Source organism: Mustela putorius, unplaced genomic scaffold (genome assembly GCF_011764305.1).
Source record: "Mustela putorius furo isolate JIRA1106 unplaced genomic scaffold, ASM1176430v1.1 tig00003867_pilon_pilon_pilon, whole genome shotgun sequence".
NCBI lineage: Eukaryota > Metazoa > Chordata > Mammalia > Carnivora > Mustelidae > Mustela > Mustela putorius.
Window position 1 is genome coordinate 17551878 of NW_025422019.1, and position 25315 is coordinate 17577192.

General features: G+C 45.4%; 1 protein-coding gene across 1 annotated transcript in view; it reads right to left on the reverse strand.

The window, feature by feature from the left end:
- LCT (lactase) overlaps positions 1-25315 on the reverse strand; it is a 51672-nt gene that overhangs the window by 22760 nt on the left and 3597 nt on the right. Inside the window, exons 2-7 of the mRNA XM_045066512.1 lie at positions 20050-20129; positions 16937-17020; positions 12698-12800; positions 10455-10533; positions 4166-4892; positions 149-794 (exon numbers count right to left, since the gene is read on the reverse strand). Coding sequence (XP_044922447.1) covers positions 149-794; positions 4166-4892; positions 10455-10533; positions 12698-12800; positions 16937-17020; positions 20050-20129 — 1719 coding nt within the window. The remainder of the gene's footprint in view (positions 1-148; positions 795-4165; positions 4893-10454; positions 10534-12697; positions 12801-16936; positions 17021-20049; positions 20130-25315) is intronic.

A 25315-nucleotide genomic window follows, 5' to 3' on the forward strand; every position in this document is an offset into this window, starting at 1 on the left:
GAGAGTAATGTGAAGGATTCATGCTATTACTACTACTACTACTACTTTTTGGCTTCATTTTCTTGGAAGACTATCTTTGTCTCATTAAAAAAACTCTGAAGACTTGGAGAAGTACCACCCACTTTCCAATCACCAACATCATTCTTACCCTTGAGCACCTCGTTGATATATTTATTGAAGTAGTCCACTCTCAAGGAATCCTCAAAGAGATCTTCGGTCTCCCCTATGGGCATGCCATTCCCAGCCAGGTAGATCGGAACTTTTCCTCTTGTATATTCCAAATATACAAACTGCAACAGTCTCCTTATACCCCAGGGTACTACATAAATCCAAGGGGATGAGGTCTGAGGCCACATAGGGTCCACATGTTGGGAGAAGCCCCCAATGGTATCATAGCTGGGGATGCAGGAATCTTCTAGGGTCTTGCTGATGAGGCGGGAGGTATAATGAGACAGACCCAGAAAATCAGCGGAGCCTTTCAGAAGCTGCTTCTCTTCTTCGGTGAACTCAGGGAGCTGGGCCACAGGACTGGGGCACCGTTGGTTCATCTGTTGGATCTGGGCCTTCAGGGCAGCAGGGTAGTCTCCATCCACAAAGATGGGGTGTGCAAACCAGCCCAGCATGAAATGCAAGAAGCGTTCAGAGGCTGTGAGGTCCTCGGGCCTCTCTGGAGACAGAGGTTCTGCCCAGTCTGAGTTCAACACAATGCCTACACGTCCCTGCTGCTGTAGACGATAGTGACTATTATAGTGGTGCCAAACTCTGGCATGAGCCTTGAGGACCAAGTGAGCCACCTTGTGAGGAAGAAAGAAGGGAATACAGTGCTTCATAACCACCAACAGCAAAGCCAACAATCATAAGCCAATAACAAGTCTACAATATCAACAAGTTAACACCAATGTCAAGGTTACCAATGTTAATGACAACATTAACAGTGAAAATGTCCACATCAATAAAAAAAGTAACATAAACAACATCTGCAAGTCATCAGCAAGTTAATGCCAATGTCAACAAGTCAACAATATCAATAAGAAGTTAAGACAGATGCTAATAATGTCAATAAATCAAGGACATGGACATTGTTGACACTGACAACACCATCAACACCAGTGCTGGCAAGATCAACAATGCAGACAACAGACACAGAAAGTCAATGACAATGTCAATGAGTCACCACCACCACAGACAGGTCAATAGCAGCAGCAGCAGCACCATATTTCATAGTAAACATTGTTAATGAATTCTCTCATGTATTTCTTACAACAACCTTATATGGCAAGTATAATTATTATTACCACTGTACAATGAGGGAAACAAGATCCAGAGAGGGTAGAATGCAGGAAGTCTGACTCTAGGCCTATATTGTCCCAAACAATGCTATTCTGCCTTTGCCCTCAATAATCCTTATTGACTAATTCATCAACAATGAATTTGGGAGGATCATTTTAGTCGCCATACAAGGAATGGGATAATTCTAACCTACCTGTCCTCCTTTCTATAGTGAAATCTAGGAAGAAAACCCATGCCCAGGAACCTCTTTGTAGACTTAACTCAAGGTCTTACAAAGGTCAATAGCTTCCCTTGGCAGAGCACCTTGGGAAAACAGGCAAAAGAGGTGTGCCTGGAGTATAATACACATAGATTTTAATCTTGACTTTGTCACTAACTTGCTCAGGAAACTCAATTTTCTCATTCAGTTTCCTTTTCTGCAAGAAGCAGTAATTATGGATTCATTTAGAAGCACTAAAGAAGATTGTGGATACATGGGTGCCTGGGTGGTTTAGTCATTGGGCATCTGCCTTCAGCTCAGGTCATGATCCCAGGGTCCTTGGATCAAGCCCCACATTGGGTTCCCTGCTCAGCTGGGAGCCTGCTTCTCTCTCTCCCACTCAACCTGCTTGTGTTCCCTTTCTCTGTCAAATAAATAAATAAAATCTTTTTAAAAAGTGTATACAAGCACCAAGCAGAAACCTGGAGTGCAGGCAGGAGCTTGTGGCTGCATAGCTTCTTTCCTTTTTCATTTTTACCTTCTGAAGATGATGACACTTATTATTGAAGAATTTCATATCAAAATAGGCTCTAGAAATGAAATTCCTCACTGCTTTTCATGTTCCAAATGTTAGTCTTTAACTGGGTCCTAAACTCCATGGCAAACTGCGCTCCTTTCTAAAAGGTAGGACTGCTTGCCTCCTAAATGAGTCCATGTAAGGCAGAGGGCCTGGTGGGCTATCAGGCCACTAGCAGAACCAGCCATTGTGGCTGCAGAACACAGAAAAGTGTTAATGACAAGTCAGGTGAAAAATGGGCACTGGGTAATAGTGATGTGTCAGTGTAGAGTCATCAATTGTAAAAAAATGTACCATGCTGGTAATGGGGGGTGTTGATAATGGGGGAAGCTGTGGCGGGGGGCAGACAGTATATGGGAAATCAATGTAACTTCTGTTCAATTTTGCTATGAACTTAAAACTACTATAAAAAATAAAGTCAACTTAAAAAATGCACTAAATCAAGTGCACTGTGGGTACACTGTGAATGCAAGGGAGCCAGGACTGGAAGGAAACATGGGAAGAATCAGGAGAGAAACTTTTTCTATGAAATTTTCCCTTAAAGGCATTATACTGTTTTAATTAATACATAAGAGCAAGATGTGAAGGACCAAAGTGAGGTAGGCTTTCCAGGAGCCACACTTGTAGGGATAAGAAGCCTAAGGAGAAGAGGTTAGTATGAGTTTTACAATGAAGAGATGAAGAGAAAAGTTCCAACCTTCCATTTTCAGAAGTGTTCTCTTTCAGTGTGTATGGTCACTTGCTGAATGGGAACAGAGTAGAAGCCTTGACTTCAGTGCTATGATTTTTTGGCATTTCATCAAGTCACCAATTCCAATTTTTCTCTCTCATTGTGGACATTTGAGACTGTTCTCTAATTTTCTTTTTTAAGATTTTATTTATTTTTTTGACAGAGAGTAATCACAAGTAGGCAGAGAGGCAGGCAGAGAGAGAGGGGAGGAAGCAGGCTCGCCACTGAGCAGAGAGCTCAATGTGGGGCTCGATCCCCAGACCTTGGGATCATGACCTGAGCTGAAGGCAGAGGCTTTAACCCACTGAGCCACCCAGGTGCCCTGTTCTCTAATTTTCTTATGTGTATTTGTATCATCTCCAAAAAGCTTTATATCTCAAGGACATGAGCCATAGCGTCCTCTTTAACAAATAGTATGAGGCAAAGACTCCTATTTCAGGAAGAGAACCCCAAGTGTGGTGGGAGAAAGCCAGACTAACCAGTTCATCCTGAAGAAGGCTGCCAGGGAAGGCTGAGATTTTGAAGAAATATGAAAGGACGGAAAGGGCCTATACTAAGCCATTTAAATTATTGTCTCCAGTATATACTTCCCCTTCTTATGGGAATGCTACACTGACTAGCCTCTGGAAAGCTGAACCCTTTCTCCCTCCTTTCCTCTCAGCCAGTGTGTGAAGGGTAGAGGGGGCATGGGGACCCAGACCAGCCAGTGCATTCTAGTCCCCTAGCCTAGACCCAGTGACTGGCTCGGGGGTGGGCATGCAACCCAGGCAGCAGCCACAAGACACAGGAAGGCATTTGCTGGGAATGCCAGAAGAGAGGCAAGCTTGCTTTCCTGCTGGTCTTGGAGGAGAGCCGGGCTGCGGCCATCTGGTTAGCAGGCAATTCAAGCAGAAAGCCAGTAGGGGGGGCAAGAGAAGAAGAAAAATTGAGTACTAGTGGCACCGTTCTAGGTCTGATCAAACTCCACTGGGACCAGCTAAAACCCAGCTTTTCAGTTTCCTACGGAGACAGATTCCCTCTTTGCTTAGGTTAGTCTGGGTTCGGTTTTCTGTCACTTTCCACTCTCCACATGGAGAATGTGCTGGCCCCAATTCTGGCCCCAAACGCCAGCCCTCTACGGACACCGTTGGAAGCAGTTTCTGTTCTCCGACCCCCATTCCCTCAGCCAGCTGCGCTGTGCCACGGACATAATGACTTTTCCAAGTGCCAGCACAGCATCTGGAAAAATAAGGTGATTAACAATTTCCAGTGCCTTCCCTCCCACTTCTGGCTTCTTTTAAAGGACAAAAAGGAAAGTCCTGCTGAAGGGAAGAGAAAATGACTTACTCCCAGAGAAATGTCTCCCCCAGTGAGGTGGGCCCAGACATACCTTGAAAGAGGCCACGCCTGGGTCGGAGAGGCCTGGCGCATGGCGGCCAGTGCCATAGCCGGCGTAGCTCATCACCCACGGCTCGTGGAAGGTCACCCACAGCTTCACGCGGTCGCCGAAGGTGGCGAAGCAGAAAGCCGCATAGTCCAGGAACGCGTCCACCACGCTGTCGTTCTGCCACCCGCCATGCTCCTGCAGCGCCCGGGGCAGGTCCCAGTGGAAGAGCGTGGCCATGGGCTCGATGCCCGCAGCCAACAAGCTGTCCACGAGCCTGCTGTAGTACGCGACGCCCTGGGGGCTGGGCCGGTGCCCGCGGCCGCTGGGGAAGATGCGGGACCAGGAGATGGAAAACTTGTACACCTGGGCTCGGAGGCCCCGAAGCAGGGCCACATCGATGTCCACTTTGTGGTAACTGTCACTGGCCACCTCCGGCGTCACTGCGCCCCGGGCGGCATTCAGGTGCCCCATCGGGTCCCAGACGCTCGGCCCCCTTCCGCCCTCGGCCCAGCCGCCTTCCACGTTGAAGGCTCCGGTGGAGACACCCCAGAGGAAGTCTTCAGGGAAAACATCCCGCAGGAAAGCGTCTCTCTCAGCCCTGGACTGGTTGGCAAAGGTTGCCCAGACTCTCCGGTAGGCCGAGCCTTGAGGCGAGGAGCCGGCTGCGCGCCCCACATCCCGTGGCGCGGAGGCCTGAAGGGACCGGCTGCCAGTCCGAGAGCAGGGCCCGCTGCAGGGTTGGGAAGACAAAGGGACACAGGGATGACTCTGCGGCTTACCTCCGCCCTGAGACAGAGGGAGAGCGACAACGTGGGTCATCAGGGGAGGTTCCAGAAACACGGAGGGAAAAAACCATACCCACAAAGTTGTCGACAGGAAGTGACTGATGGGTCGGGAAATTACTATTACTGCCTGTTCTTAGGTCAGTTATTATTGCTCCTGCAGGAGTCAAACACTGTGCCAAGCCCACTGTTCCCTGTATTAGCTTGTCCTTGAGTACTGTCTTTGGTTCTATGCCATTTTTTCCTTATTATTATTTATAAAAAACATAGCTAATTGGGGTGCCTCTGTGGCTTCTTGGGCAAGCACTGGACTCTTTTTTCTGCTTAGGGCATGATCTCAGGGTCCTGATATCAAGCCCTGTGCTGGGCTCCTGCCTAAGATTTACTCTCTTGGGTGCCTGGGTGGCTCAGTCGTTAAGCCTCTGCCTTCTGCCCAGGTCCTGATCCCAGGGTCCTGGAATTGAGCCCTGCATCCGGCTCCCTGCTCCATGGGAAGCCTGCTTCTCCCTCTCCCACCCCACCTGCTTATGCTCCCTCTCTTGCTGTGTCTCTCTCAGTCAAATAAGTAAATAAAATCTTAAAGAAAAAAAAAAAAAGATTTACTGTCTTCCCCTGCCCCTCCCCGACCTCTCAATAACTTAATTAACTAAATAAAAACAACATAGCCAATAATGATGGCTTTAATTTATTATGCCTTAATTCTGTACTGGCTACTATGATAAGAATGTTGGTCTCTTATTTAATACTTACAGATTTATGAGATAAGCACTACAATTATGTATCCTTATCCTGCAGAAAAGGAAACTGAGACTTTAAGAAATGAGTAAGTTCTGGGCATCAGCAGACCAGCACCTAGTTACCAGCTGGTACAGAAGCAGTTCAATAATTGAGCTACTGGTATAGCTCTACTGATATGCAGTGGCTCAATATTAACTCTAGCTCTTCCACTGGGACCTGCCCTGGGGTACTGAAGGAGCATGGTGAGTGGCAGTCCTTTCTCCATGATGCCTGGACTGTGGATATAAAAGTAGGAGCTCAAGCATCCATCCGGGGCCATAAGATAGAAGCCTTACTAAGGATGACAAAATGAAATAGGAGCCTGGATTCCCAATAATTATACCTTCTCTAGATTATCCATCTCCAGCCTTTTTAATGTAAATGAACTCATATCTCATTTTCTTTTAAATGAGAACTCCTTGATCACATAGTTTGCAAGTCATACAGCAGTCTGTGCTTTTAGGGGCATCTGGATGTCTCAGCTGGTTAACTGTCTGCCTTTGGCTTGGGTTGTGGTCCCAGGGTCCTAGGATCAAGCCTCCTGTTGGGTTCCTTAATCAACAGGGAGTCTGCTTCTCCCTCTCCCTCTGCTCGCCCTCTCCCTCAAATAAATAAAGTTTTTTAAGATTTTATTTATTTATTTGACAGAGAGAGATCACAAGTAGGCAGAGAGGCAGGCAGAGAGAGAGGAGGAAGCAAGCTCCCTGCTGAGCAGAGAGCTCAATGCGGGGCTCAATCCCAGGACCCTGAAATCATGACCCAAGCCAAAGGCAGAAGCTCAACTCACTGAGAGCCCCTCAAATAAATAAAATCTTTATAAACAAGTGTGCTTTTAACCATACATCACTATATTTGTGTGTAGATATTTATATATTTTAATATTTCATATAATAAAATTCAGACAAATATAGATTTGAAATAAAACAGAACGTAAAAATGCTATCCTTACATGAATAGTCTATTTTCTATTTTGTTTTATTTTTAGTCCATTTCTCTCCTTCTGTCTTTCCATCCTTCATTTTTTTAAATAAAACACTTTTTTCTAATATTTCAAAACAAACCCTGAATTGATTTCCCAATCTCCAAATACTGCCCTGCGGGATGGAAAGCACAGTTCAAAAGCATGTGGCAGTAATGGGCAGAAGACATGAACAGACATTTCTGCAAAGAACACATCCAGATGGCCAACAGACACATGAACAAGTGCTCCACATCACTCAGCCTCACAGAAATTCAAATCAAAACCACAGTGAGATACCACTTGACACCAGTCAGAATGGCTAAAATTAACAAGTCAGGAAACGACAGATGTTGGCAAGGATGTGAAGAAAGGGGAACCCTCCTTCACTGTTAATGAGAATGCAAGCTGGTATAGACACTCTGGAAAACAGCATGGAGGTTCCTCAAAAAGTTGAAAATAGAGCTACCCTACGGCCCAGCAATCGCACTACTGGGTATTTACCCTAAAGATGCAAATGCAGTGATCTGAAGGGCCACGTGCACCCAAATGTTTATAGCAGCAATGTCCACAATAGTCGAACTGTGGAAAGAGCCTAGATGTACATCAACAGAAGAATGGATAAAGAAGATGTGGTGTATGTGTATATATGTACATTTGTGTGTGTGCGTGCGTGTGTGCGTGTGTGTGTGTGTGTAATGGAATACTATGCAGCCATCAAAAGAAATGAAATCTTGCCATTTGCGACAGCGTGGATGGAACTAGAAGGTATTATGCTGAGCGAAATAAGTCAAACAGAGAAAGACAATTATCATATGATCTCCCTGATATGAGGAATTTGAGAGGCAGAGTGGGGAATTTGCGGGGTAGGAAAGAAAAAATGAAACAATATGGGATTGGGAGGGAGACAAACCACAAGAGACTCTTAATCTCATGTAACAAACTGAAGGTTGCTGGTGTGGAGACGGTGGTTGGGTTATGGACACAGGGGAGGGTATGTGCTATGGTGAGTGCTGTGAAATGTGTAAGCCTGACAATTCACAGACTTGTACCCCTGGGGCAAAGAACACATTATACGTTAATAAAAATAATTAATTATAAATAAATAAATAAATAAATAATTTTAAAAAGTTTGTGGCAGTTATACCACCAGAGGGCAACCTTGAGGAAAGGTCTGTGAAGGTGGGTGTGTTCGGTCCAGGGAAGAAAATATATGGGGTGGGGGTGAGGGAGGCCCAAGGACGTGCAATCCAAGAGCATCTCCTGTCCAAGTGCCATCTTGTGGAGAGAGGATGACATTAGTACTAGGTTGGCACAGAGCACAGAACTGGTAGAAGCGACAGGGACACTGCAGAGGGACCTCAATGCCATGGAGCAAAGCTGGGTTTTCCAAACCTAAACACCTCCTGTTTTATGAAGCATTCGCTAATACATTTGCTAAAACAGCAGTGGGGGGGGGGATGATCTATAGTTATGGATTATCCATAATATATGCAGGTCTCTGGAGCACAATCAGGACACAAGTGACACCCACTCAGTGAACAGCCTCAGCTGCTCTGACCCAGCCCTCCTGATCCTGGCTGTCCTCCTAGCTTGGAAGAAATTAGGTCTTGAAGAAATAAACAAACAGCTCCTGGACAAAATACAGTGTGCTCTAAAGGCTTTTTTTATTTTTTAATTTAAAAATTATTTCAGTAATCTCTATACCCAAAGTGGGGCTAAAACTCACAACCCTGAGATCAAGAGTCACAGGTTCTTCTGACTGAGGTAGCCAGGTGCCCCTCGTTTACTCTATAGTTTTTTTTTTTTTTAAGATTTTATTCTTATTTATTTATTTGACAGAGAGAGACACGGTGATAGAGGGAACACAGTCAGGGGAGTGGGAGAGGGAGAAGCAGGTTTCCCACCAAGCTGGGAGCCCAGTGCGAGGCTTGATCCTGGGGGGATCATGACCTGAGCTGATGACAGGCGCTCAATGACTGAGCCACCCAGGCGCCCCTCTAAAGGTTTAATGCGGGGAGTCTAGGGTTTGCCTAACTTGGGAAGAGATTTAGCACAGGAAGCCTTGATCCCTATGCCTAGGCCTTTCAGGTAGCCCTCCTTCAGCTGTCCCTCCCCTGCCCCCAGCCACCTCGGATCATCCCAGATAATGCTCTTTCTCCCCCATCTGGGGAGCAGTGCTTCTCTCACAGTCTGGCATTAGAGTCATTTGTGGGCCTGTCTCCCCTCTGGGCTGTCCAGCCCCCAGTGGGCTGTCCACCGATGTCCACCTGAGTGAGGACCCCTGGATGTCAGGTTACTGTTAGCAGGCATTGGACTTTTGCTTCAGGCCAAGGTTTAGAGGGAGAGCCTTGGAACAGGTGTTACATGACATCTTGTGGTTTTGCAGGCACTGAGCTTTCAGGGTAGCCCTCCTTTGTATGGCCTCTTGAGTATTATTTTCTGAAAAGATGTGGCCAGCATGCCTCCACTGACGCCAAGCGTGGTCAGGGAGCGGTTCTGGCCTGTCTCCTCTTTCCACCGTTCATACTCCCAGGACAAAGTCTTACATGCAGCAGCTGCTTTGGGCTTGTTGGTGTGACCTGCTGGCTTAAAGTAAGTTGAGAGGACTGAACAACAGAGTATACAAGTGTTGGGAGAGGAAAAGGACAAAGAGGTGGTAGCAGCTAAAGTGTATGACCTTAGACTGAGCTGTCCTAGTGAAGTCTAAGGTGAAGGACAAGGAGAGCTCTACCTGAAAGTCTGGGAAGCCAAATGCTTCTTTCCAGTCTTTGTCCTTTGTCAACAAATGCTGCGTGAACTCATGCGTTTAACACACCCATAGAAGGCTGAGGGATCTAGGGAACGATCTGCGGTGTTGCTCACCACACCATCTTTTTCTTGTTCACTTGAGAAGCATATCAGACTAGATAGAGTGTGTGAGGGTGTCATTATTGGGGTAACCTCATATCCACTCTAATTTTTTTAATATGTCATTTACAAATTTTGGTACTTCAATCATTCAGTAAGAAATTATCTGCAACCACACCATAGATTAAAACCTTTCAGAGGCACCTGGCTGGCACAGTCTGTTAAATGTCTGACTCTTGGGTTTGGCTCAAGTTGTGATCCCATGGGTCGTGGGATCAAGCCCCGCTCAGGTTTTGTGCTCAGTGTGGAGTCTGCTTGAATTTCTCTCTCTGCTTCTCCATCTGCTACCCCCCACCATTCACTCCCTCTCTCTAAAACACATAAGTAAATCTTTAAAAAAATAAAATAAAACCTCTCAGAAAATCCCTGAATTAGGCTTCTGCCTCACTGCAACAGCTGAATCTCCAACCTACACTACTGGCCCCTTGTGGGAAAGAGGTTTCACAGTTCACAGGAGGAAACGGGTGCAGAGAACTCCCCTCACTTGTTCAGGTCATGTAACTTCAATGGGACAGTCAGATCTATCTCTAACCCAGCCTTCCACAAACACACACTACCTCCAGCAAGCTCTTCAACTAGAAGGCAAGGGTTCAAAATCCCAGCTCTGCTTGCTGTGTGGACTTGGGCAAACCGCTAGGCTCACAAGGGCAGAAAGACGAGGGAGGATGCAAAAACACGTGAGCCCAGAGTCAGATGCAGTGGGAGACTGGCTCTCTTGCTGCTGTCCCCTTGGAGCCTTCATTTCTCATCCGGATAAAAATCACTGGCCAAGAGGCAGATGACAACAGTCCCCCGTGAGTACACACGTGAAAGAGCATTCTGCAAGTATCACGTATTGATAGTTCAATAGGAAATCTAATATTACCTTTTCTTGGAACTTGGTGAACAGCTTAGCAGAGTATTAACATCAGACCCAATGGTGAGAACCTGGTGTTCACTTATGGCTGTAAAACAAGAAGTTTAAATAAGGCTCCTGGAGGCCCAACCAACAGTGTTTATGGCTGATCAATTATTTTCTTATTTATTCCACACCCAAGCTCCAAGCAATCATTCTAAGCTCCCTGGAAAATACCATGTGCTAAAGAGGTAAGGAGGTGGGAACTGACTTCCATGTAGCTAGAACAGTGGTTCTCAAACTTCCCTGTGCATCTGAATCGCCTGCAGACCTTGTTAAACACAGATTGCTGGGCCCACCCCAGAGTTTCTGAGCCAGTGCATTTGATGTGGGGCTCAAGGATTTGAATATCTAGCAAGTTCTCAAGGGATGCTGACCCTGCTGGTCTGAAGACCACACATGGAGAACAACTGATTTAGAAGAACTCAAACATCAGAACAAGATGGAATTTTTAAAATTGTTGTGAACTATGCATAAACAATAAATTGGCCATTTTAGCCATTTAGAAAGGGATGGAACTTAAAAACAGAAATCATTATGCCATCAAATGTGAGTTAGGGTGAGGGTTATTAAATTGTATCTATGGGTGAGTGTCGTGAGGTCTATGAAGCTGGCTCAGCACTGGCTACAAGTAGTAGAAAGGGCACTACTGACCTCTACTCTACTCTACCTTATAGGGTGACTGGAATGAATACCAGGACACCCAGGAACCTGCCCTCTCTAGTAGACCTCAGCCCCTGATGCCTTAACACAATCCACCTTTCCCTTGATGTGATTGGACCCTGAGTGATCTCTTGATCCATGGTCCACCAATCAGATTCACTCTCATGAATTTGAACTAAGAGACACGGAGAAGATGGTCCATGAGCTGCGGGTCTTAGATCTGAAGATTTCAGTAAGGTGCTCACCAGGGCCAAGCTGAGGTAATGGGGAAAAGAGCAAGGATAAGTGGAGGGGGGCAAAGGTGAGAGATCTTGGAGGGAGCAGTAATGAAAAGGGACACTCAGGCACAGAGCAGTTCCCATACTTATACCTGAAACTGGAAGCCTAATGGTCTTTATTTCCAAAAGACCAAAGCATCTTTGTCACCTTTGTACAGAACCTCTCTTCTTTCTCAAGTCAATGGGAGCTAAGGGACCAAGAATACAAAGGCAAGGGACACTACGCCCAACTGGGGAGATCTCTCAGACCAGCCCTCTTCTGGTCCCTCCTCTTATTGGAACCTCAGACTTTTAAAACTGCTACTCCCAAGCCAGTGCACCAAATATCACTCAAAACCTCACCAGCAAAAGCAGAACCCTCTTACACTGTTGGTGGGAATGCAAACTGGCATAGCCACTCTGGAAAACAGTATGGAGTTTCCTCAAAAACTTAAAAATAGAGCTACCCTACAATCTAGAATTGGCACTAGTAGGTATTTACACGAAGGATACAAAAGCAGTGATTTGAAGGGACACATGCACCCCAGTGTTTATAGCAGCATTATGCACAACAGCCAAATTATGGAAAGAGCCCAAATATCCATCAACTGGTGCATGCATAAAGAAGATGTGGTGTATATACAATAGAGTATTATTAAGCCATCAAAAAGAATGAAATCTTGGGATGTCTGGGTGGCTCAGTTGGTTAAGCCACTGCCTTCAGCTCAGGTCATAATCCCAACGTCCTGGGATCGAGTCCCACATCGGGCTCCTTGCTCGGCGGCAGCCTGCTTCTCCATCTGCCTCTGCCTGCCACTCTGTCTGCCTGTGCTCACTCTGACGAATAAATAAATAAAATCTTAAAAAAAAAATGAAATCTTGTCATTGGCAACAACATGGCTAGAACTAGAGTATATTATGCTAAACAAAATAGGTCAGAGAAAGACAAATACCATAGGATTTCACTCAGGCAGAATTTAAGAAACAAAACTGATGAACATAGCAGAAGGGAAGGAAAAATAAGATAAAAACAGAGAGAGGGGCAAACCATGAGACTCTTACCTACAGAGAACAAACTGAGGGTTGATGGAGGGAGGTGGGTGGAGGATGGACTAAATGGGTGATGGGCATTAGGGAGCACAGTAGTTGTGATGAGCTCTGGATGTTCTAGGTAAGTGATGAATCACTTGATTCTACTCCTGAAACCAATACTGCACTGTATGTTACCTATCTTGAATTGAAATAAAAACTTAGAAGGACAAAAACAAACCTCTCCAGCAATGGTCCACTCACCCTTGAGAAGGCTAAAGAGCGGCCCGGTTGAGTTCTTCCTGGCGGAAGGACAGTCTTGGAATCTCAGATTGAAGATAAAAATTTTCACTTTTGGCTCAATAGTCTGAAAAAGATCAAAGCCAGAAAGTGAACAGGAGCTGTCTAGAGTAAGTCTTTTGATAACAGGGATAGAGCTTCAAGATGAGAAGCTATAAATACCCTGGTTTGAGAAATGTTCTCCAGCCAGGTCATTTAGGGATGGGAGCAGACCCTAGACCCTGAGCGGGAACAGTCGACGCTTTTCAGGAACATCAGCCACTCTCCCCATTGACCCCCGGCCAAGAGACAGGTTCAACATGCTTACAAGTCTCCTCCTAGAACCCGGCCCGGTGTTGGGACCAGGAACAAGGCCATCCACTCACGTTAGGGGCCTTTGTTATGACAAGAAGCTTAATCAGGTGCCACCATAACAGTATTTATGAATGTCTGGGGTTTGTGTCAGAGGAATCTGGCTTGATGGGTGCCTGGGTGGCTCAGTCAGTTAAGTATCCCACTCTTGATCTCAGCTCAGGTCTTGATCTTAGAGTCATGAATTAAAAACAACAACAGCAACAACAAAGAAACGCCTAATCTGGCTTGATAAGGGGAAGGTAGGTGATAGATGGAACACGATTAGCCATAAGTCAATAGATTTTGAAGGTGGGGATGGATTCATGACACTCTCCTGTCTATGTTTAGATATATTTGACATTTCCCATGATAAAAAGCTAAAAGAAGAGGTCTTCATTCAAAAGGAGCAGATGTGACTTTTCTCTCATCTTCTTCTCCACAGTGAAGGAAACATTTGAAGGTTGGTGTAAGGGCCTACTTAGCCAAAGGGAGCCATTTTGTTGTTTATGCAGTAAACTTAGATTGACCCTGCCTCTCCCAGAAGAACTTACTTAAAAGCAAGTCCAGGAAACCAGTCCCAGGTAGCAAAGCTCAGATACAAGGGTAGGTCAGGCCAGGTGGAGACATCCAATCAGTGGGGCGCACATATTGTCTCCCTAGCTATGAAGGAGAGTGGGCCCCACCTTTTGGGTGCCAATTCTGACCAAGGTGATAGGCTAGTTCAAATATCTACTAGGGTAAATTGAAATTCAATTGGCTACCCATGTGTGACCTAGCATGACTATGCAGTTTTCTCTGTGTGTTGCAATCTCATTGGCCACCTGTGTGTGGCCAGGCTCAACCACATGGCCTTTGCTCTATAAAAGTTAGTCTATGAGGCTGGGAATCATCGCCTCTTTGTAAGATACGGCCCCAACCAGTCAGTTTGATTCTTGATGCTTGGCGCAAGATAAAGCTTTGCTTGACCTTTGCTTTGTATCACTCTCGCTCCTTTGATCACAGACCCGTTATTGGGGGACCTATCTGTCGGCATACAGCTTGACTTCACTTTAAATAACCTTTTTTGGGGAGGCTGGCTTTGGTCATTTTCCCCACACCAAGTTTTCCCTCCTCGGAGGAGTTAAAGGTCACTGAGAGATACCAACACAACCACTTCCAAAGAAGGTGGGCATGTTATTTTCCGAGTCACCTGCAACAGTGTCCCTTCTTCATAGATAAGGGGTCTTCAGATTGGCGAAGCTAAGTGGCCCAGGACCACAATTAGTGGAGCTGCAGCTCACACAGCCCTCGTCCTTTCCCTGTGCTGGGAAACAGAGGATTTTCTCTATCCTTAAAGGTCAATACACAGTGGGGGCGGCTTGTGCTATCACAGGATGGGAGAGCTGGAGGAGTCTTCTGATGACCAGAGAATTCCCTGGGAGAGCAGAGCCTCTCCTACTAATAGGATGTGAGAGGCTGCTCATGCACCTCCCGCAGATTTCAGAATTCAGACGTGCTGTGGCTCTTTATCAAGATGCTGGCCCTGAGGATGGCCTCTAGCCCAGAGCACCTGTGTGCTGGTGGGAGGAGCAGCGGCTGCTGGACCCTGAGGCTCAGAGGATGTGCACGTGCTCTGGGGAGAGTGGAGGGAAATAGGAAGGGAGAGGGCACCTGCTCCCCGCTGCTCTGCATTCAACCCAGAAGGAGGCAGGGGACCTGCGCTAAGGAGGGATGGTAGGCACGCGAGGCACACGGGGAAGAAAGCTGTGGGTGGTGTGATTTGGGTTCCTGGGTGAGAATTCAACTGTTCTTCCTGTCCTGGGGGGCTAAGTGTGTGGGAACACTACAGGCTTGTAACCAACGACCATGGAGAGGGCCGGTCTCCTCTCCAGCTCAGTTCTGTCCTCATAGTTGGAAATCCAAGTAGCCATCCGGAATCTCTGGGCTGCATCTGAGCTGTCAAGGGCAACACGGTGAAATTTAATTCCTACCTAAGGAAATAAAAGGAACAAAGAACCGCCGCAGGGCAAAACCAAGGGCAGCCTGAGTTTGTCCAAGGCAGGTTTTACTGGTTTTAACAGCTGGCCAGCTGTTGACTCAGCGTTACGGCTCTCGCCAGGCACTGGTGAGGGCAGGTCTTCTTGAAAATGTTTTGATATAAAGAGGGAAACCCTGTAAACCACATTCTCAAGCAGAAATGAAGCCCAAGCAATGCTGATGGGCTCTCTAAAGCATGCTACGTCTGCATAAGCCAGACAGTTTTAAAACGTCAGCGTGGTCTGAATCCATTCACTGAGCAACAAGCTCTGGCCAAATTCCTTAAGGAAGACAAAGGACAGGTTTAGTTATCACAGGCATCAGAGGGCTTCGAAGATGCTACATAAGCGGCCCTGAAGGACCAGAAATCTGGCACACAAGCCCACCAGGGCACAGTCAGGTCAAGGCAGTTCGGGTTCAGGAGGGAAGACAGTTACAAAAATAACTAAAATTACACGTGATTTTCAAAAACGCCACCCTCACTATAATGTTCCCAACAACCTGGAATTATTTTTGTTTTGGAGAGGCAGTGTGGTGTCAGGAGAATGCCTGCTTCCAGTCCCAGCTCTGCTCCCTACCTCGTGTCTGACCTTGGTTAGGTTTCTTACGGTCTGGGGTTGGCTGTGGCGGGGGCGAGGGGGTGTGTGTGTGGATATTGTGAGCATCAAGTATCCCAACCAGAGCTGGGCATACAGCAGGCACGAAAACCACAGTGGCTATTACTCAAATGTCTTGCAAATGCATCTGCTGTCTTGGATTTTGAGATCATATTCCTTGTAGATAATCAAAGCAGTGGTGCCTGCAAAGGGTGGCAGGAAAATCCAGAGACAAGAGGTAGGAAGGATGCTAATTCATCCATTTCCAGCTTCCAGCCTCAGGTCAAATGGAGGTCCCACCTAGCTGCTGCACTGAGGGTTTGACACTGATGAGCTTGGCCTCGCAACAGATAATTCCTCTAACCACCCACCTGGCTTGGCGGTGGGGATGTTGGAGACACGGGGCGGAAAGCAGAGGGGAGCGGCTCTGTGCCCACCCCAGCAGGAGCAAGAGGAAGGTGTGGGTGAATGCTGGTGGCCAGACATCCCCAGAGAGGCCTCTGAGAAGGTAGCTCTTCAGGGCTAAGTATGGAAATACTGCTAGGACTCGGAAGGTAAAATCCCTTCTACCCTATGAGGAGGTGGAGGGGGACAGTCAGGACTCCTGGGAATTTGGAACTTGTCTTCCACAAGGAGTTGCTCAGCAGGGACCAAGCATAGGGGAGAAAGCTAACACTTAGGTAGGTGGCAATCAACACACTTTCGCTAACTAGTCACAATCATTATACTTAAGGAAAACAATCCTGGGAACAGGAAGAAAGGGCCTGAGGTTACAGGAAGGTTCTTATGGCTGGCATCTGGTTTAGCAGACCTGGGTGTGAAAGGTCTTTTCTTTTTTCTTTTCAGTTGTGAAATACATATACAATTTACCATTGTAACTGTTTTCACATGTATAGTTCAATGGCATTAAGTCCACTCACGCTGTTGGGTAACCATGGCCACCATCCAGGAAATGCCTTTTTAAATCTTAGAAAGAATACTGGAACTTTAATTCTTAGATTTCAGCACAAGAGATCATGTAAATATTTGCCTTAACAAGATAAGTCCCCTTATCCTTTACAGAGAAGACTGCCGACCTTCTCCCCCCGACCCCTCCATGTTCTCCAGCAATGTGGCAAGGGAGATCTATCTCCCCGGTGCAGCTCGGCCTCTCTGCCAGCTGTGGGGGCAGTTTGCCCATCAGCTGGGCATTAAATGTCTAATATGCTGCTGGGAACCGTCTCCATTCATCATCAATGTGAGAAATGACTCAAATTACCTGCAGTTTACTCAGCTTCTGTGGCAAACTCGCCTCACTTTGGCATTCATAAGACAAATCAAGGGAGAGGAAATCGACAACATCCTAGAAATAAGTAAATAGGGTCATTAGAACGTAAGCAATTTCAAGGCAAACTGCTGTTCAGAAATATCCCTTTTTCTTATTCCTTTTTTTTTTTTTTAAGATTTTATTTATTTATTTGACAGAGGGAGAGAGATCACAAGTAGGCAGAGAGGCAGGCAGAGAGAGAGGAGGAAGCAGGCTCCCCGCCGAGCAGAGAGCCCTAATGTGGGGCTCCATCCCAGGACCCTGGGATCACGACCCGAGCCGAAGGCAGACGCCTAACCCACTGAGCCACCCAGGCGCCCCTTCTTGCTCCTATTCCTAAATGGATATTCTCTGAAGGGAGATTTTCCAAGGGACAAGCAGGCAGAGGACAAGTGGGGACAGAATGAGAGTGTGCGTGTGGGATGTGCCTGCCTGTTTTGGGGAATATGTCACCAGGTGCTCAGCAAAGTGCTTGGAGCACAGTAAGTGCTCGATCAATGTATATGATTAAATGGGTGGATGAATGAAATGCGTTGTGCCAGAAATGGTGGCTTCCCATCAAACAGGTGAGCACTAAGGGAGTCAGGCCAGTGCGGCCCTGGTCAGCACCTTCCTCCCAGCCCTCCCATTTTGCTGAGATGGAGAGAGTGGAGCCCTCAGACACCAACAGAACCCTCAGGGATCTCTCCAGACCCTACTGGGATTTGGGGTTTCATTTTAATTGTAGGCTATAGACACTGGCTACCGTCAGGCCACAGTCTCAAGTCCGCCCCAGTGGACCCTCGCTGGGCCCAGAGTCTTATCAGAGAATATAGCTCTCACAGTTCTGGCCATACCCTCCAGAACGGTCTCTGGCCTCCATATGTTCTAAGAACTTCAGATTCGCAGAGTCTAAGCCCATCGAGATACCACTGGGCTTTCCTCTCTTCCCTTCTCCTAAGTCATTCTATCCTTATCAGGACTAGATATCACCCTGCAGAGATGATATGTTCCCTCGGGACAAAGACCCTGATAATGACAATGGCTTCGGATGACAACCAAGTGCCCTGTGGACCTTCGGTAACTGACTCACCAGGGTTTCCCTGTGGCTTTCCTAATCAAGTCATCATCAGTTTTCACCAAATAGCCCACACCTTGCTCCGCTTTGCTTAGTACCACTCCAACCCTTCTCTCCCCACCTCCAGCTCTGACTTTCCTCTGTCGATTGTGTGCGACACCCAGTCATTGAGTTCCTCCTCTGACATCACTGTGCTCAGTGCAATGGTTGAGGACTCACATTTAAAGAGGCGTAAGAACCACAAAAGCTTACAAATTAATAGAGAGTGTTAGCAAGTACGCCAAGGACATGAAAAAACACAAAGAGTTAGAAACATGATAAGCAAAGTCCACCTCAGAGGTCGTCAAACTCACTTGGGAACTGGGGAAGCCTATAAAGACACAGGACCGTCCCTCCACGTTCAGCTGGGGCCCTTACGTGCTTTACTAGCTCTCCAGGTGATTCTGATACACAAGGCTTGGGAAGTGCTGGTCTAAACAAAAGGCTAAGTGTTCCAAGTGGAGAGAGAGCACATCAGGTGGAGCAAGGGAGTATGACTAAATGAGGCCTTCTGATGGAGAGCATATGCACATGTACATTGTAAACGGGTAGAATTTTGCTGGAAGAGATTTGAGCAAGGCTGGGATAGGAAGGTCACATGAGCGCACATGCAAGAAGGCAGGAAGAAAGCCTAGCATACACGCTGGGGAAAACAGGAGGGGAGACCTGAGAGAGAGAGCAAGACAGCCCGAGCGAGCCACACTCTGGAAGGCCCTGAGCAGTTTGTACCAATTCCTGCAACCTGGGCAAAATGCACATAACATAAAATTTAGCAAGTTCAGGGGCATTAGCGCATTCACATTGTTGAGACACCATCACCACCATCCATGAAGCACTTTTTTAAAATCTCAGAGTGAACCCAGGAGAAAACTGATAAAAACCGATTAAAAAACTGTGCACTCAGAAATTCCAGAAGCCCTGGGTGTCACCGATTGGAGCAAAGAGACCAGTTCAAAGAGACCAGTTCATAGGCTATTGCTCAACAAGCACTTTTCTGATCAGCACTTTGGTCTTCTGAGTTCATAACTGATAGCGATTATTACCCCGTGTAAATTAATTTAGACAGCATTCTGGCCATCCAGTCAGGCTCGGAGTTGGTTATTCAGAATCTTATCACATCTGGATTTTAAGTTCCTGAGCTGGTAAATCTGAGAACCGGACCCTGACCCACGGAGCCTGCATCATCACACAGACACTGGTGTCTGTCATAGGGCCCCGTGCTATCTACATGACACCCTGCCAAATGCCACAGAACTACAGAAATCAGCTATTTTTTTCTGGTGACTTTCTGTACTGCCCAGCTGCCAAGCTTACAGAAGTCAAGGCTGTTTAATTCTCAGATTTTTTAAAAAAAAAAACTTTTTTAAAAACTGTAGTTCAAAAGGTATGTTTAGAGGAGGCAGGAACCAACATGGGATTCCAGGGAGCACATTACTTAAAAAACAAAACAAAACCCTTTACTCTTTCTTGTATCTTCCTAGCAATCTGTTTTCTACAAACTGGCCTCTCCTCTAAGAAGCTATTTTGGACTCTTAATAAAAAAAAAAAAAAAAAAAAAAATCATAGCAGGGCGCCTGGGTGGCTCAGTGGGTGAAGCCTCTGCCTTCGGCTCAGGTCATGATCCCGATGGAGCCCCACATTGGCCTCTCTGCTCAACGGGAAGCCTGCTTCCCTTTCTCTCTCTGCCTGCCTCTCTGCCTACTTGTGATCTCTGTGAAATAAAGAAATAAAATCTTAAAAAAAAAAAAAAAAAGCAAACAGAGGTGTTGGACTTTTTTGCATAGGCAAGAGCTGAGAGTGCAACAAATGACATTTTGTTTGTAAACATGAATCTAGAGAATGGGCCACACTCAGAAGAGGCACTTTTAAAAATGTCAAGCCAACAGACGAAAACTTCTCTTGTGCTCTCAAATTAAAATCCCAACTTTCCTCAGAGGTTACAAATGCTCTTTTGAGGGGCTGTCATCACCTTGGCAAGCGAAGATGTGGACGGTTCCAGCAGGAGCTCTGAGAGGGCGTCAGCTTGCAGGACCACAGAGAGCTTTCCACCTAAAAGCAACCAGAGGAATCCGCTGCAGGTGAGTGAGGAGGGACGCTGGGACCATGGAAGCTGCGACCATGGAAGCTGCATGGGGACTCCTTTCCTGTTCTTTAAAAAGAACCGGGCACCTGGGTGGCTCAGTCAGTGAAACGTCTGTCTTCTGCTCAGGTCATGATCCTGGGGTCTCAGGACTGGGCCCCGTGTGGGACTCCCTGCTCAGTGGGGAGCCTGCTTCTCCGTCTCCCTCTGCTGCTACTCCTGCTTGGGCTCTCTCTGTGTCAAGTAAAATAAGTAAAACCTTTAAAAAAGGATGAGGCGAGATTTCTGAAGAAAATCACTTACATGACTTACACTTGCTGAAAGATTTTGGATAACAAGGTGGCTTTAAAAACAGCAAAGTCCCCTTAAAGAAAGTCTCTTCTAAAACGGGACCCTGAAACGCAAGACACCTCTACGTCTTTTAGAAAAATAATATCAATGACCACGCCCTGCCCCTTCACAGTGTAGAAGGCTGTGAGGGGAGAACTGCTTCCTCACCTTCGTTGGAAGGCTGGGTGCTCATTCCCTGTACACCGGCCATTCCGCCCCCACTGCGCATGCACGGAAGGGTTAACAAAAAACCGAAGGAACCGTAAACACCTGAAGCGGGTACCTACGTGCTTTGATATTTGATGACCTACAGTGGTGCTGGTACACGAGTGCGTCTCAATCCTCCGCGTGCTTGTGGGCAGACTGAGCCCCACAGCGAGTGCGCTTTAAAGTGCCTCCCAGGTGCTCCCCTCACACTGTGTTTCCATAAACACGCCACCGCGGACGCGGGCGTCTTCAGCCGTGCACCTTGCGCGCTAGCGCTCCGGCATGCGTCTGAGTCTTTCCCACTGCACTGTGTGATCGCTGAGGGGCAAAATGTAAAACCTTTCCTCAATCCCTCCAGATACCACCTTCAACGCTGGGTGCATAGCAGACGTGGGGGTTTGGAACCACTAAGCAAAAACGGAATGGTACTGGAGTTTGGGAGATAAACAGGCTGTCTTCCTGACTTCACTTTTCTCCAGATTCTCTAGAGGAGGAAGCTGTCCTGAGACAGTGAACCACAGCTAACAACTACAAGAGTGCTTGGCTTTGTTTTGTTTTAGTGATCTCTATGCCCAAGATCAAGAGTCGCTCGCTGTTCAAACTGAGCCCCCCACGTGCCCCCAAATGGGCTTTACTTTGATAAACACGATAGAACTTTGAAATCTTCTGCGTAGGGAATATCACTTAGAGACATTCAGTCCTCGTTCTGATAAGATAGAATTATTATCTAGTTACTTAGTGATTGTGCCTGATGGGCCCCTTTCCTTTGCACAGATATCCGTGCTTTCATTCTTCATCACGTCAGCGCACCTGGAACGTACAGTTTGTGCTGAACATTTTAAAATGTACAGCTTAGTGTCATCTCTAGACCAATAAATGAAACAAGAGTAGTACAGTTAATCATTTTTATTTGACTCTGCAAGCCGCTTTTAGAATTAGAGTGAATAAATGTACTTGACGTTCCAGAAATTCATACATCATACAAAATAATCAAACTTCCCAACCATGGTTGCCAAGTTATTCCCAGTGCGAGCAGTTAGACCTCCTAAAATACTGCAAAATGCAGATTGCTCAAAACCAGATTCTCACTCTGAGCTTGCAGTTTATGTTTTGTATGGGACTGAGAAGGGGGTAATTACTCTGCTTTAGGATAATTTATCCTGCAATTTTTGTTGGATGTAATTAAAGATAGGTGTTCATGTATATAGAGCTCAAAATTGGTATTTGCTGTGGGTTGAGAATTGTTTAAACCTGTGTATAAAATCACTGCATAGCATCGTGTAAATTCATGTTCCTTCTAGGTATTGCTAGACCTCACTAAAGGATAAGCTCACCTGTTTCCACCACAAAGGGAAGTAAACCATTGTAGTCTTTTACAGAAAATAACCCCTTTCCTTTTGCTCCTTCCACCTTTGCCTCAAATGAGCCAATAAAAGTAATCTGGCCAATATTGAACTGCCAATATCAATGCTTCAAGTTACTACTGCTGTGTTGGGAGGCTGGTATTACTAGTGTTATCCAGGGTTGTGTCCTACTGTTGTACAAGTGGGGGATGCTGTGTGCAATTCTACTCTTCCCATGAGATGCAAGTTCCCACTCTCCCCAACTTCCATTTCTGCCAAGAATCCTCTCTTCTATTGAATCCTCCCCAGTGGCAGCACAGTGAACACATAAATGTGAGGTTTACAATAATGAATATAGAAAGATTAGAAAATAGTTTTTTAAAAATTGGTAAACCATATATAACATAAAATTTACCATTAAGTTTTTTTTTTAAGACTTTGTCTATTTATTTGACAGGCAGAGATCACAAGCAGGCTGAGAGAGAGGAAGGGAAGCAGGCTCCTCGCTGAGCAGATAGCCCGACACGGAGCTCTATCCCAGGATCCCAGGATCATGACCTGAGTCACCCAGGCACCCAAAAATAACTTTTTTCCTTTAAAAATTCTATTTATTTGAGAGAGAGAGAGAGGGAGAGCAGGAGCTGGGGCAGAGGGAGAGGAAGATGCAGACTCCCTGTTGAGCAAGGAGACTGATCCAGGGCTTGATTCCAGGACGCTGGGATCATGACCTCAGCTCAGGACAGATGCTTAGCCAACAGAACTAGCCAGGTGCCCCTAGAAAAGATCTTACAAAAACTACTTATTAGAGAGAGCATAACTCGGGCACCTGGTTGGCTGAGTTGGTAGAGCATCCAACTCTCTTTTTTTTTTTTAACTTTTTTTAAAAAAGATTTTTAAACCTGGTGATTCACAGACCTGTACCCCTGGGGATAAAAATATATGTTTATAAAAAATAAAAAAATTTTTAAAAAGAAGAGAAAAAAAAAGAAAATATTATTATCTAATCAGATTTCTGGATGATAAATAATTGGAAATTTTCCTTGATATTTATTTGGGCCAGAGAGAAACTGTATAGATTAGACTACAAATTCATTTATTCCTTTAGATCACTGAGACATCCAAGTCCAGCCTCTTCATTTTTTTAAATAAATCTGTTGAATATGTATGAGAAAAAAAAGATTTTATTTATTCATTTGAGAGAGAAAGAGCACAAGCAGGACCGGCAGAGGGAGAGAGAAACGGACTCCCCACTGAGCTGGGAGCCCAATGTGGGGCTCAATCCCAGGACCCCGAGATCATGACCCTATTAGAAAGCAGACGTTTAACCATCTGAGCAATCCAAGTATTCAGAGCATCCAACTCTTGGTCTCAGAGTAGTGAGTTGAAGCCCCACATTGGGCATGGAGACTACTTAAAAAAATAGAAAAAAAAAAAAAGATGGAGCATAACTTCCCAATCGTTAAGTGTGACTCCTTTCCAAAGAATGCAGTATGGAAAGGAGGAAAAAAGAGTAACCTTACCCTAGAGACACCTGACAACTACAATCTCAATTAGGTGATCAGGGTCAACATCAACAGTATAAATCATGTTGATAGTATGTACCCTTGATATGATATGATGAAAATAGCACTTTATTCTGTAATCTTCCTTCCTAAAACTCATAATCTCAGCCTTATCCATGATAGAAACATTCAACAAATCCCAACAAAGGTAGTCCCAAAAGACCACATTTTGTATTATTCCATTCATATGAAATGTTCAGAACAAGGAAATCTATAGAGACAGCAAGTTAATTAGTGGTTGTTTAGGGCTGAATGATAGTTGGAACCCCATACTGGGTACAGAAACTACTTAAAAATAAAACCTTTAAAGTATACAGTTCGGGGCGCCTGGGTGGCTCAGTGGATTAAGCCTCTGCCTTCGGTTCAGGTCATAATCTCAGGGTCCTGGGATTGAGCCCCACATCTGGCTCTCTGCTCTTCCCCCTCTCTCTTAAAAAAAAAAAGTATACAGTTCAATGGTTTTTAGTATAGTCACAAAGTTGTACAATTATAGCCACTATTTCTTTTTTTTAAAGATTTTATTTATTTATTTGCAAGAAAGAGAATGAGACTGAGCGAGCACTAGAGGGGGAAGGGTCAGAGGGAGAAGCAGACTCTGTGCTGAGCAGGGAGTCCGATGCAGGACTCGATCCTGGGACTCCAAGATCATGACCACAGCTGAAGGCAGTCACTTAACCAGCTGAGCCACCCAGGTGCCTCTAATCTAAAGCAGTTTCATCAAAAAAGAAATTTCTTATCCATTAGCAGTCACTTTCCATTCTCTCTTCTAGCCCTAGACATTGCTATACTACTGTAGCATCTCTATGCCTAGTCTGGAAATTGAATATAAATGAAATCATATCAGTATGTGGTCTTCTCTGACTAGCTGCTTTCACTTAGCTTCATGTCTTCAAGGTACACCTGTGTTGTGCCACATATCATTCCTTTTTGGGTATTATGTATACACCACATGTTGTTTATCCATCAGTTGAGGGACAGTAGGGTTGTTTCCACTTTGGGTTATTATGAAAAATGCTGCTATGAATGTTTGTGGTAAGTTTTCTCCCAGGCATTTGTTTTCAAATGTATATATCTTGGACATATACCTAGGAGACAAATCATTGAGTCATAGGGTAACTCTGAAGTTTGTCTGTTCAAGAAACTGCCAGACTGTTTTCCAAAGCAGCTGCTCCACCATTCATTCCCACCATTCATTCCCATTCAGTGGTGTGGGTTCCAATTTCTCTACATCATCACCAACACTTCTTTTTGTATGTTTTGTTTTTATTACAGTCATCCTAGTTGATCTAAGGTGGTATTCTATTTTAATACTATGATATTAATACTACTACATATTAATACTACTATATTAATACTAGTATTAAATACTACCATTTAATACTATTTTAATTCTATTGAGAGGTCACTCCATGAGTATTTTTTATAGCATTTTGCTTTTTTTAAAAAAAAAAGGCTTCAGTAATCTTTTTATAGTATACTATCTTTTTATAGTATTTTGCTTTTAACCAACATATTTTATACAATTTTTTGTGTATATTAGGTGATATATTTTACAAAGAACAAAAGGATTGCACTTTTGTTCAAGGGAGAGGAGAATAAGAGAGAGAAAGAAGAAAAACCACCTCTCTGAATAGGAGGGAAACTGGAAAGAGAATTTATTTTATGTCCTGCATTATAATGGGGTAGAAATCTAGTGATATTGATGAAACACAA